General features: G+C 54.5%; 1 protein-coding gene across 1 annotated transcript in view; it reads right to left on the reverse strand.

Moving 5' to 3' along the window:
* Positions 1-6,168: 6,168 nt before the first annotated feature.
* PADI3 (peptidyl arginine deiminase 3) overlaps positions 6,169-12,715 on the reverse strand; it is a 31,518-nt gene continuing 24,971 nt past the window's right edge. Inside the window, exons 14-16 of the mRNA XM_004425634.3 lie at positions 11,429-11,508; positions 9,280-9,405; positions 6,169-7,466 (exon numbers count right to left, since the gene is read on the reverse strand). Of these exons, the coding sequence (XP_004425691.2) occupies positions 7,233-7,466; positions 9,280-9,405; positions 11,429-11,508 (440 nt within the window). The 3' untranslated portion in view covers positions 6,169-7,232. The remainder of the gene's footprint in view (positions 7,467-9,279; positions 9,406-11,428; positions 11,509-12,715) is intronic.

Below are 12,715 nucleotides of genomic sequence, written 5' to 3' on the forward strand. Positions count from 1 at the left end.
TTCTCCACCCTCTCTCTTCTCTTTTCTGCAGGTTCACGGTCAACGCCCAGGGTGACCTTGGAAATCATACGTGGAAGACGGCAGAGCCTCCGTCAGCTTGGATCCCTGAGTGACTGTGTGTAGCAGAGCTCGCCCACTTCACCAACGCACACATCCACTTACCATTCAGACCCAAACCACCTTAGACTGTTGGTGTGAGCAAGCAATGCACACGTATTGTGTCTGACCCATTATACACTTTAGAGTCTATTTGTTAGAGCCGAGAGCCTACCTGAATGAATGCTTCCTCCCAAGCTGGTCCTTTCCATTTTTCTCCACAGCACTGGCATTCTCCTGGTTAATAAAGCCAGACACCTTCTAGAAATGTGTTCTAAAGAGGCTCATGAATGTACACACCAGGAAACATCTCCAAGAATGGTGATAGCGGCATTGTTTGTTATAGCAAAAAATGGAAACAACTCAAGACCCATTGACAGAAAAATGTATAAATACAGTGTGTATCATAAATTCCATTCATAAAATGGAATATTACATAGCAACGAAAAGGAATGAATTCTGGCCACATGCACCATGAATGAATCTCACCACTGCAGTGTTGAATGAAACAAGCAAGTCACAGAATAACACAATGTACATGGTTCCATGTATATAAATTCTAAAAACAGGGAAAACTAAACGGTAAGTAGTTCAGAGATACTGACATATGTGGTACAATTATAAAGAGGAGCAGAGTAATAATGAACACGAAATTCAGATTCATGAGATCCCTGGGTGTGGGAGAGGAGTGGGAAGGGTCACCGTGGGACTGCAGAGGGGTTTGGAATGTTCTCTTTTTTAAAGAAAATTATGCTGAGCACACAGGTTCTCATTTCCTAATTATCCTTTAAATCATTCAGAAACATTATAAAAATGTTTTTGTACCCATGATCTCCTTCATAATAAATCAATAAGTAAAAGCATTTGGAAGCCTGGCGGTCACCCCTGACTCTGCCTCTCCCCACTCCCATGTCCTGGCCATCAGCCAGCTTGTTCCCTTTGGTTTCCACACGAATGGTGAATTGAACACATTCACTTCTCTCTGGCTGAACTAGCATGCGGCCTTCTGACTTGTGTCTTTGATCCCATCCCCTTCCTCACAGCGAAAACCTAAGCTGTTCCCCACGTAGAGAATTCTTAAAAAATTGTAGACCAAATCACGCGACACTCTGCTTGGAGGGCTTTCCATGGCGTCAAAGTGACAGCCATGCTCATCACTGTGGCTTCCCAGACCCCAGAGACGGGACTTGCCTTCCCTTCCACCATCATCCCATGTCACTCCGCTGGCTCCCTACACTCCCCCCACAGGCCAGGTTCCGGAACACCTCACGCCGGTCCCCACTCAGGGCTTTGCACTAGCTGCTCTCTCCACCCTGACTCCTTCCCATCCTCCCACCCCAGTCTGAGCTGTCACCCCTCAGAGGCCTTCCCGCCCACTAGTCTAAGGCAGGTCCCACATGCCCTGTTTGTTTCCTTCATGATCCAAGTGTTATTTGGGGCTGGGTGACTTTATTGTCTGTTTCATACACCAGCCTGCGGGCTCCGTGGAGGAAGGGGCCTCCATCGTGGTCTCTATTGTGAGAACGGCTATTTTCCCAGTACACTCTCTCCAAAACTTCAACTTGTACCTGCTCTTTGACTTCCAAGTGTGGCCTGTCTGTGCCCCAAAGCACAGCTCATTTTATTTAAAAAAAAAAAAAAAAGCGCTTTTATACATATACATGCTATATGTAATTAAAATAATTAAATCACACATATGGCCAAGTCACACCCTCTTTTTAGGGGCTTTTTAATCCTTTATTTGCCTACTGGGCTCCTTCCTCCACCTGCCACACCCACGTTAACAATCTAGTATGTATCCGTCTGTATTTTTTCCCATGGTCAAATAATCATAAATACGCGCGCGCACGCGCGCACACGTGCGCACACACACGGGGGCGGGGCTTGGAGGTCATGGTGATTGTAGTGACATCCATATTATACACACTATTTTGCATCTTGTCTTTCTCACTCAACAACACCCTGTGGAAATCCCTCCAAGTCAGTTGGGATATTTCCTGCTTATTCTTGTTAAATGACAATGTAATAGTCCAAGGTGTGGAATATACCAGAATGTGTTCAAAGACACCCTCTAGATAAACGTCCACTTTGTGTCCAGATGTTTTCCACAATGAACAGGAAATCATTGGGATTTTTAGCCCAGGTGTGCATCAGACCCACCTGGGCAGCTTTACAACATACGGATGCCCAGGCCCAGGGATTTGGCCTTTGGAGGAGGCCTGGCTGGGGGTGGGGGCAGGAATCTGTATTTTTAATGACTCTTCCAAGAAATCTTGTATCCACCCTGTTTAAGAACCACTGGCCCAGCAAGAAAATTTGAATGTAGCAGGAAGTGTCCGCTTGTTGGAGGTGCCAAGTGGCTACCACAAAACGGAGACCACAGGCCCCTGAAATTGCTGATTTGGCGTGGGGGCGGGGAGAGAGGGGCAGGGATGCTGAGAAGGACAACATGGCATGGGTCACCCACGCTCTACCCTGGCTGCACGTCAGAATCACCGGGCAGCTTTGTGCAACATCCCAAGGTCCAGACAGAATCTCCGAGGGTGGAGACCTTGCTCTGCTAGTTTGCAAAAGCCTTCCAGGCATTTCTAATGAGCACACTGGCATGGCTGGTTAAGAACCCAGGCTGTGGAGGTCACCAGGCTAGTCTCCCCCACTTAATAGCTCTGTGACCCGGGAAAGTTCCTTCATTTCTCTGTGCCTCAGTTTCCTCATCCATAAAGTGAGGGTCATAATAGTAAATACCGGTTAGCTCGTTGTGAACAGCAAATGAGGTGACACGTGTAAACCGTCTGGCACGCGCCCAGCACGTCACTCAGGCTCACCATCATTACGCTGTGGAAGATGTGGGGTGACACGGATTCTGCAGGAAGTGGTGGTTCCCATTGACTCTGTCCAGTCGTCCAGAATTCCCTTCCGGCCCTCCTTCCCTGGAGCCGCAGCTGTCCCAGGCTGACACTCCCGCCCTCCGGGGCTGCCGGCTGGGGTGCAGGAGGCCACAGGGTTGGGTAACCCCCCGCCGAGGCCCTGCAGTCACTTATTCCCCATTCTGAGTACAGCATGAGTCAGGCGGCCCAGCACCGCCCAGAGCCGTGGATCCCACAGGAAAGGCAGGCCCTCGGCTCCTGTCTGGGCCGGAGCCTCCCCTGGGCCAGTCCCACACAGCTGAGCCCAGCAGGACATGATCTGAGAGTTGCCAGACCAGCCCTCCCTTCCCTTCCCCCCGCTTCCAGCCTCTGGGTCTCAGAAGGTCCTGGTCCCCTGTCAGAATGCAGGAGTTAGGAGTGTGGATAGACAGCAGTCCCTTGGGGAGGATCTGGGGGAGGTCACACAACAAAGGCATCATTTACAGAGTGCTTCCTGTGTGCCAGGCCCTCTGCCGCTCAGCCCCTCACTTAACCCCATGCGGGCTCTGTGGGGGCAGGCACAATTATCGTGCCCATTTTGCAGAGGAGGAAACTGAGACTCAGAGAGGTAAGTGCACGGCAGGGAAGCACCAGTGCAGCATCAGATCATCCAACTCTGAGGCACCCAGCCTTTCCATTGTGCCATTGCCCGGGGACGGTGGGTGTGGGCAGGGTGCCTGGGCGTGCTCTACCCTAGCAGGTCAGAGCCTCGGGAGGGGCCAAGGAGAGGCTGACATGCTCTGACGGGCGCATGGTAAGGCTATGGGAAAACAGGCCTCCTCCTCATTCACTCCACGCCGTACCCCAACTATCCTAGTCTTTTCGTCCTGTCTGTGCTGCAAGCACTCTTCTACCTCCGGGCCTTTGCACGGCAGCTCCCAATGCCTGGAAGCTTGTTCCCCTGCTTGACCACAGCTCAGGGTCATCCTTCAGTCTCGGCCCAAGCACCACCTCCTCTGGGAGGTGAAGGTTATGCTGTGAAGCTGGTCCCCGTCCCCTTTATTCTCCAGCCCTTACCTTCTCCACTTCATGGCACTCACCGTAATTTTTGGTTACTCGTGTTTCTTTACTTGCTACCTCCCTAGCTGTAAACTCTTGTGTTAGAGACTTTGCCTGGCAAACAGGAGATTCTCACTGAACATTTTGTGAATGAATGAATGAGGAATCAATAGAGGGGGCTGAAGAAGCCTTTGCTGGAGTGTAAATAGCTGGCCCAGCCTAGCAGCCTTCAGGCTCCCTTGGGCCCCCATCCTGACCTTCCCAGGGTCAAGGCTGACCAATGTGTTAGAGGAACCACAGTATGGGTTGGGGGGAGAGAGAGTTCCCTCAGAAGAGCCTAGGCCTCATCCGTGGGGGGTTCCAGGCCTGAGAAGCAGGCCCTGGAAGGCACTAGGCAGTGTACCACAGGCAGCCATCTGGGAAGGCAGTGGCCAGTGGGGTGACCCTTGACCCCAGGCTTGATGAGGCAGCCCCCAGTGCTATTAGGAGCCACCCAGCCCACACTCACGGGATCACAGGTCTCAGCCCAGTGTCACCGAGGGTCCGGGACTGAGTGCTGGCCCTGGAGGGAGGGCCCATTGATGGCATCTTTCTCCTGCTGGCTCTGTGACACTTGTCAAGAGGCCTGAGCCGGATTTCAGAGAGGGCAGCTGTGGTCCAGCTCACGGAGGCCAGAAAGCCCAGCAGGGGCCTAGCTGGCTGTGGAAGGCAGAATAATGGCCCCCCAAAATGTCCACATCCTCATCCCCAGAACCTGTGAATACATTACTTTATGTGACCCAGGGGAGTCAAGGTTGCAAATCCGCTGACCCAGAGATCGTAGAGTAGCCTGGCTCATCCAGGTGGGCCCAGTGGAATCACAAGGGTCCTTATAAGTGGGAGAAGGAGGCAGAAGAGTCAGAGAAATATTTGAAGATACTATGCGGCTGGCTCTGAAGATGGAGGAATGGGCCACGAGCCAAGGAATGCAGGAGCCCTCTAGAAGCTGGAAAGGGCAAGAGAACAGACTCTCCCCTGGAGCTTCTAGAAGATACACAGCTCTCTGACACCCCGACTTTAGCCCGGTGGAACCCATTTCAGACTTCTGACTTCCCGAACAGTAAGATAATAAGCGTGAGCTGTTTTCAGCCACGAAGCGTGTGGTAATTTGTCACGGCAGCAGTAGGAAATGAACACACTGGCTATAGCCTTTGCAGTGCAGACAGGTGAACGTCCTTTTCAGTGGCCCAAACGAGGATTTATTTTGATTCCTCCGTATTGGGGTTAGGTTACTAGGGCTGCCCAGTTGGCCCACCCATACCCACCCGGAGCACAGGAGGCAAACTTGAGATGCGAGAGGTTTCCAGGGCTTTCTGCTGGGTCCTCCCAGAGCCCCGTGGCCAAGCTGAGAGCATCCCAATTTAGGCACTTGCCTTCTAGAGAGTCACGTTCCCCAACTCAAGTCCTCTCACAAAAATACGATTTCCTCAGCATCCTCATTTGTCTCAGCTTCCCTTGGAGGTGGGCTTATTCCATCAAAATCTGGTCATGTGAGGGCATTGGGGGTCTGTTCCAGAGAATCTAAGTAAACCGTAGTGAGGAGGGGACATTGAGGGAAGGCTGTAGCATCTTCCATAACCACCCAGAAGCCACCCATCCCCAGGGCCAGCTTGAGTTTTTTCTGTGTTTTACACCTCCAGAGAGGATAAGAGGGCTGGAAGGGACGAGCAGAGGCTGTGATTTCCTGGGCTCTGTAGCAAACCTACCTGGCCTTTTATGGGGCACTGTGGCTTCCGCGTGTTAGGAAGGAGGATGCTGCTAAGCGCACACAGCAGGCCTCCCCATGCTCCACACACTCTGGCCTCCCCCATTGCGACACTCACAATGCAACCTTCCGGCCACAGCCCAGACCCTCACCCTGCCGTGCCCGCTTGGTCCTGGCAGCCTGACATTTGACCCCGGGTTTGCATTTATGCATCCATATCATCGCAACTGTCCGTGGCAGCCCTAAGTCATCCTGTGGCCAAGACGGAGCAACCTCACAGTCTTACCAAAATCTGGGCTTGTCAGTCCCAACTTCTGGGGGGGCCAGACAGGCAAATGCTTCAGCTGCAAGAAACTCCTCTGTTCTTGTTGTCGTGTCCTAAGCCCAAAGAAGGGCCAGAATTAGACTCACACTATTTATGTTTCTGTAGATTTATTAGCCAGTGATGGAAACACAGCTGGACCCATAGAGAACACACATGTGACACACATCTGGAGAAAACACCCCCCACCTCCCCTGCACTCAGAGTGGTTCACTCCCAGAGTGGTCTCCTTGTGAGCTGTCTCGGCCCCATCTCCTGAGGCACAGCAGGATGTGGAAACACCCACCAGAGGTCAACAGAAACCTAGGCCTGATTCTCCCAGGGTCTCCCCTCCTGCAGAGAGAGGCCCCAGGGCCAGGGGAGCACCCGATGCATCACGAAGGACAGTTCTCAACCGTGCACCCACAGTCTTTCCAATCTCCAGAATTTCCCCGGATATTTTCATCTCCAAGAAATTCCAGGAGGATTTGGGACAAAGCCGGATTTCTTAACGTTACACGATGGGGGCATTTATAGGGCTCCTTCAACACGCATCTAGAAGCAGCGACTGTGTGAAAGCTCACGCTGGGCACTGGGCGGGGGACAGAGTCCCCCATCCGGTCAGGAGCTTGGCAGGTGGAATGCTGGTCCCACCTTGATCTACACGGACCCCTGCTCCTTCCCTGTGGGGGCGGCTATGGCGGAATCTCTCCTGCCCTGTGTGGAGGGATCTGACTTGAGGGCTGTTCCCCTGCCGAGCGAGAAGCAACCAGACCAAAGCAGAATTGCGGGTCCTTCCTCCATTAGGACACACAGGCCAAGATGGCAGATGAGATTCATGGTTGTTTCCAGGCCCCAAATTGAATTAGGCCCCAAATGGAGGATTTGGGGGTGGGAAGTGGGATGTTTGGAGGAGTCCCTGTGGGTCATGCTGATCCACCGGAAAGGCCACCAGAAATGAGGTCATTCTTCTTGGGAGGCCAAGAGGAATCAAGTCTGACAACCAAGCGGGTTACAGGTGAGGCATGAACACTTCTAGGGAAAGGGCTTCTGAGAGGGATGGTCACCCTGAGTGTTCCATCTGGAACCTTGGGGTCTCCTGACGCTACTGTTCAGGGCCTGTCTCCGTCTCCATCACCTGGGCCGACGTCCCACCCAGGGGGAGAGGAGGCGGGTGGGGACGGGCTCAGGGCACCATGTTCCACCACTTGAAGGAGAAGGGCTGCCGGCGCACGTTGGTGCCGCAGTGCACCTCCCCGTGCAGCATGTGGTACGGGGTGAAGTCGTCGATGAAGGTGCAGCAGAGGCCCAGTGGCTCCAGCAGGGACCGCACCTTCTCCTCCAGGCAGCAGCGGCCGTCCACGACGGGCCCGAAGGGCTTGGGGATGCCCAGGTGTTTCCCCAGCACCAGCATGTTCACCTGCAAAGAAGTGGGCGCCCAGGTCAGGGGCATCATGGCTTCCACCCCAGCACCTCACTACACCTGCCGGGACCTGGGTTTGTCTTTCAGGCAGGCTTGAAAATAGCTACTCGCCCTTTCGTGCAGTGGGAGAGGAACTTGGTCTGGTAAGAACTCTAGCCAGCATTCCCATGGGAGCATCTGCAGAGCTCACAACGACAACCTATTTTTCTGGTGACTGCCCTCCGTACTGATGGATTGTGGTGGCTGCCATGCTTGTGTGACAGAATCCCAACCTCCTAGGCTGTGGCTGATCAGACCAGGGTAGGCATCTGACCCAAGCTGGACCAATCAGATTCTCTCTCTCGGGTATTTGAAGTTGACATGGTGGTGGAGTTGAGTCAATCTCCGCCTGTGTCTATGTGTGGCCACGTTCGTATTCATCCCCAGGGACAGAGAAGCAAAGGAAGCCAAGCTGGGGGAGGGAGGAAGGGGGAGGGGATGAGCGATGTAGACACAGAGACAAGAGATGTTCCAGGCTCTCCTGACGCCCTCACAGCAGCTGCCCCTGCCCTCGGCTTTCACGGTGTCCCTGTATTAAATATCCCGCTCTTACTGAAGCCAGCTTGGGTGGCCCTCTGTTTCCCGCGAACACAAGACCCTGGACCAATGCACAAGCTTTTGGGGGCACACATAACTGCAAGGCCTCCTTAAAGATGCAGGAAGGAAGGGGAATGACGAGAGGCTGTGCAAATGGGGAAATCAAGGAGGGCAAAACATTAGCCAGGAAGGGGAAGGAAAAAAGGGGGGATGAAGCAATGGTGGTGTTGACAGGCTCCTGGCCAGGCTCTGATGATGGGCAAGTTAAGTTCCTCTGGGGGATGGAGGTGGGGAGGGCATGAAGTGGGGAGGGCATGAAGTGGGGAGGGCATGAAGTGGGGGGGGATGGAGGGGATGGAGGGGAAGGAGATGGAAGGGGAGAGGGGATGGAGGGGAGAGGGAATGGGGGGGAGGGGAGCTGGGGGATCTACAGCAGTGCTACTCAAAGTGTGGTCCTCAGATAGCAGCATCAGTGCCACCTGGGTGCTGGCTTCTTAGAAAGGCAGCAGTGTCTCAGGCCCTACCTCAGACCTGCTGGATCAGAAACCATGGGGTGAGGCCCCAGCGGTCCATCAGAGCTCGAGTTTTAGAAGCAACAGAGGCAAAGCCCTCAGGGCTCAATCAAAGGCCACTTCTTCCATGAAGCCTTCTGGCATCTCCAGTCCTACCTCTTAGGCTGTAACTGCTTTGTCCCACCTCTGAACTGCCACATCACTTTATTATACAAAATAGATTGCTGGGACACGCCCTCAGAGAGGTGAAGAGAGTCTCCCCCTCACCAGATTTGACTGGAATGTCCTTGAGGGCAAGGAGCAGCCTTAATCACCTCTGTATCTCCCTAAATACATGGGAGACCACTGAACAGCTGCGGGCTGGGAGAAAGGGGACAGAATGGGCATCTGAGTTCCAGCTGATGCTACACGCTTCACACACACAACCTTGTGCAATCCTAAGTTCACTCTGTAAACATCAAGTGGGTCCCTGGGAGGAGAGAAGGGCCCTTCCCTGATGGCCCCTGAGCAAGAACGTGGCCAGTGAGCATTCTGTAGTGACCATGATGGTCAGCCAACTAGAAACCCTTCTGTTGGGCACCCTGGGACCTCCGACTCTCCCTGCCACCCCCACCAGCCAGCACAATCCCAAATGTGGCGGTGACTGAGCATCTTGCCCCTCTGGGGAATGGAGGCTTGGAGCCTAATTTGATGAAACCTTAAGTCACGGATGGCGGCCTCACCAAGTCAGGGAAGAAGGCCACTGCCTTTCTCCTCTCCCTCTTGAAGAGCTGGGGGATGTCGATGATGTCCCGCTCCGTCAGGCCCAGCTCCCGCTTCAGCACCTCCCGGTTCCAGTCGATGCAGCTCTGGGGTGGGAGGGGGAGACGGGGAGACCTTGCCAGTGTTGGGGGGACCCAAGAGGTCATGTCTGGCTAAGGAGAGGCAGGAGGCCCAAGTGCCCACCGATCAACTCTCCACACAAACCTTCTCTTTGTGCCCCTTCATCAACATGTACCTGCCCTGGGTCCCACCCCTCATGGTCCTATCCCACTAGCTGGGCTCAAATGAGAGTGTTCCAGAATGTTCCATCCTTGACCCTCTTCCCTTCTCTAGATCCTCCACTCCTTAGAGGATCTCCTTCAGTCTCATGGTTTAAAACACCACCTAGACACTGACAAGTCTGAAATTTCTATCTCCCAACCGCTTCGTAAAGCACAACCTCTTTCCTGAGCTCAGACTTGTAAGTACAACCACCACTTTGATCTTTACGTGGATGTCTAACAGGCTCATCAGATGCGACAGGTCCAAAGACACAGTCTTCATTTCTACCCCCACCTGCCACCCACTCCTCCCCCAACATCCTTGAGCTCTGGACATGTAACGGCTGTGTGGGCCAAAAGCCTTGCTGTTGTTCTCGATGCCCCTCCCCTCTCACGCCACATCCATCATCAGCAAGGCCAGCGGGCTCTAAAGTACGTGCTCAGCCTGGCCCCTTCCCCCGCCTCCACTGCTCCCTCCTGGTGCGCAGCAGTGGCTTCCTAACTGGTCTCTGCCTCTTCTGCTCTAGCTCCACACGGTGGCCGTGAAAATGCTCCTCGCAGACCTCCTACTAGGGGAGTGGGATTGACCGAGGGCCCTTGCTGCCGGGCTCCAGCTCCGAAACCCTTCCTGTGTTTGTGCCCCAGGCCACACCTCCCACCAGCTGCTGACAGCCCATGGCGGAGTGTGACAGGATGCTAAGGCAGACCCATTTCCGGGAGACGGGAGTCCTCTGGATCCCCCACAGCTTTGCTGAACATGCCTTAGACCGCACGGCAGCACGGGTCCTCCTTCCCTCTCGGTCACCCAGGGCAGCTCTCCCAGTCTCCTCCAGCCTCTCCGCTCCCTGCCTCTTTCCCTCACACAGACATTGTTGCGAATAGAATCCTCGCACGTTGAACCCCATCTTGGCATCTGCTTCTTGTAGGACCCTGTGCTGCATATTCCGCTTGCCCCTCCAGACCCCCCGTACACCCTTCTCTGCTCTGTGCCCCAGGAGGCTGATCCTTGGGCATCAGGGGCCCCCGTGCCCTCTGGCTTCCGGTTGGGTTCAGCCAATGGCAGCACTGGCAGGAGATGGCGGGCTGGCAGGAGAGTGCAGTTGGGGTATTTGTTCCCCCAGCTCCCTCCCTGCCAGGTCACTGTGGGCTGGCTGTGAAGGTCACAGCTCCGTCTCACAGCTGTCTTTCCATAGTGACAATCTCCAGGTTCCAAGAACAGCTCCCTTCCCTAGTTCCCTAAGGCCTAGGGGTGGGGACCACTCCCCTCTTCCTAGCCTGAGGATGTGGCATGGTCCCTTGTTGATTGCCTCAAATCCTTCCTGTTTCTTTGTAAAGACTCCCCTTACTAAACTCTTCTACAGTTGTCCAGCTTGAGGTGCCATGTGTTCCTGATGGACCAGCCCCTGCCCCCACCATGACCTACTGATATGTTCTCCACACAGAAGCAGAGACATCATTTCAAAGCATCAGTCAGATCAGGTCCCTCCTCGGCTCAAATCCCCCAAGGGCCTCACAGCTCACTCAGAGCCACAGCCCAAGACCTAGCGATGCTCTACAAAGCCTGGTGTAACCCGGCTCCCCTCACCCCACGTCGGCCTCCTGGCTCGTCCTCATACACTCCATGCCCCTTCGTTCCACCTCAGGGCCATCGTCGATGCTGTTCCTCTGCCTGGAATGCTTGTCCTCCTCAATCCACATGGCCTACCCCCTCATTTCTCTCGGGTCAAGGGAGGGGGTTTGAGCTTTCCAGCCTGAACTTTCACGACCTGTGAGCATCAGACTTCCGCTCCCATCCCTTCCCCAGCCGTGCCCCCCGCCCTGCCCCACTCACAGCCTGTGGCCCTTGTACCTGCACAAACTTATTGTAGCTGATGAGGCTTTCATTGGAGAGGACCTGGTTGATGGAGATGGTGGTGACCGGCTTAGCGCCTGTGAAGGAGAGAGAGACATGAAGGGAGAGGCAGGAACAACACCCTCAGGCTCTGGAAAGCAGCCAGGCAGAGCCAAGTTCACAGCTACTGGTCTTACTGAGTCAGCAGCGCTGGGCCCCCTCTGGGCACCGGGAAGCACCGCCTGCAGAGCTCAACTTGGCTGCCGTGCAAGTCTAGGGGTGTGAGGAGCAGGCGGGGACCTTCAGACCTTTATTTGAGTGTACTGGAAGTGGTCACACCTTTTATTGGAAATTTACAACCCCCCAGGGCACTGGGTGATGACTCCTCTTCTTTTGGCTAATGGTGGGGTGGGGGGCTGGGTCACCCACCTGCCCACCAGCGCCGGCTCTGATGGACACCATTGGACCCCGTCCCTCCAAGAGGTGACTGCATGGCAAAGGGGCTCCCCCGAGGCCCAGTTTTCCTGCCTGCTTGATGTGGGGCCCGTGGAGACAGGGCAGGACAGGGGAGATTAGAGCCGAATGCTACAATCCTTACAGCTGCCATTTATTAAGCTCTTACCACGCACAAGCCCTGAATTCAGGGCTCTGCATTCAGCACCTCGTTTAGCTCTCACCACAACCCCACAAGTTATGATTATCCCCACTTTACAGACGGGGACATTGAGTCAGAGAGGTAAAAAGACTTGCCTAAGGTCGTACAGCTAAGAAATGGGGGTCTTGTGATTCAAGCCCAGTGCTCACATAAGGCCTGAAGCCTTGACCAAGGGAAAGGAGAAGGCGCCCTGACCCACCGGCCCGTGTGCAGACTGCCCACAGCTCCACTGCATTCCTGCTGAGGCCTTGGGGCCAGAGACCAGCCCTCTCTGAGCCTCACATTCTTGGGTATGAAGCAGGGTGACAGTAATCCTCACAGGCTCTCCTGAGGTCAAATGGGATCACGTGCAGGGAGCACACAGCCTGGGGCCTGGCACGCAGTAGGCGACTGCTGAGCTGTGCTGGGCCTCCACGGTCAGTGGCTGTGTGTCAGCTCTCCAGGGCAGCATGGTGGCTATGTGTGGCCTGACGGCTGTGAAGCCCCTCACTGTCCCTCCCAGCTGGAAAAACTGCTCAGCCTATCCCTGAGTCTTGGTCACTGTAAACCTGATATGTCCAGGAAAGAAAGACGAACAGGGCTTTGCCATTGCCGGGTACATAAAATTGGATTTGAGGATTTTTCAGGCTTAGTCTGGGCAATGGGGCTGG

Source organism: Ceratotherium simum, chromosome 22, assembly GCF_057802395.1.
Source record: "Ceratotherium simum simum isolate JZ-2026a chromosome 22, ASM5780239v1, whole genome shotgun sequence".
NCBI lineage: Eukaryota > Metazoa > Chordata > Mammalia > Perissodactyla > Rhinocerotidae > Ceratotherium > Ceratotherium simum.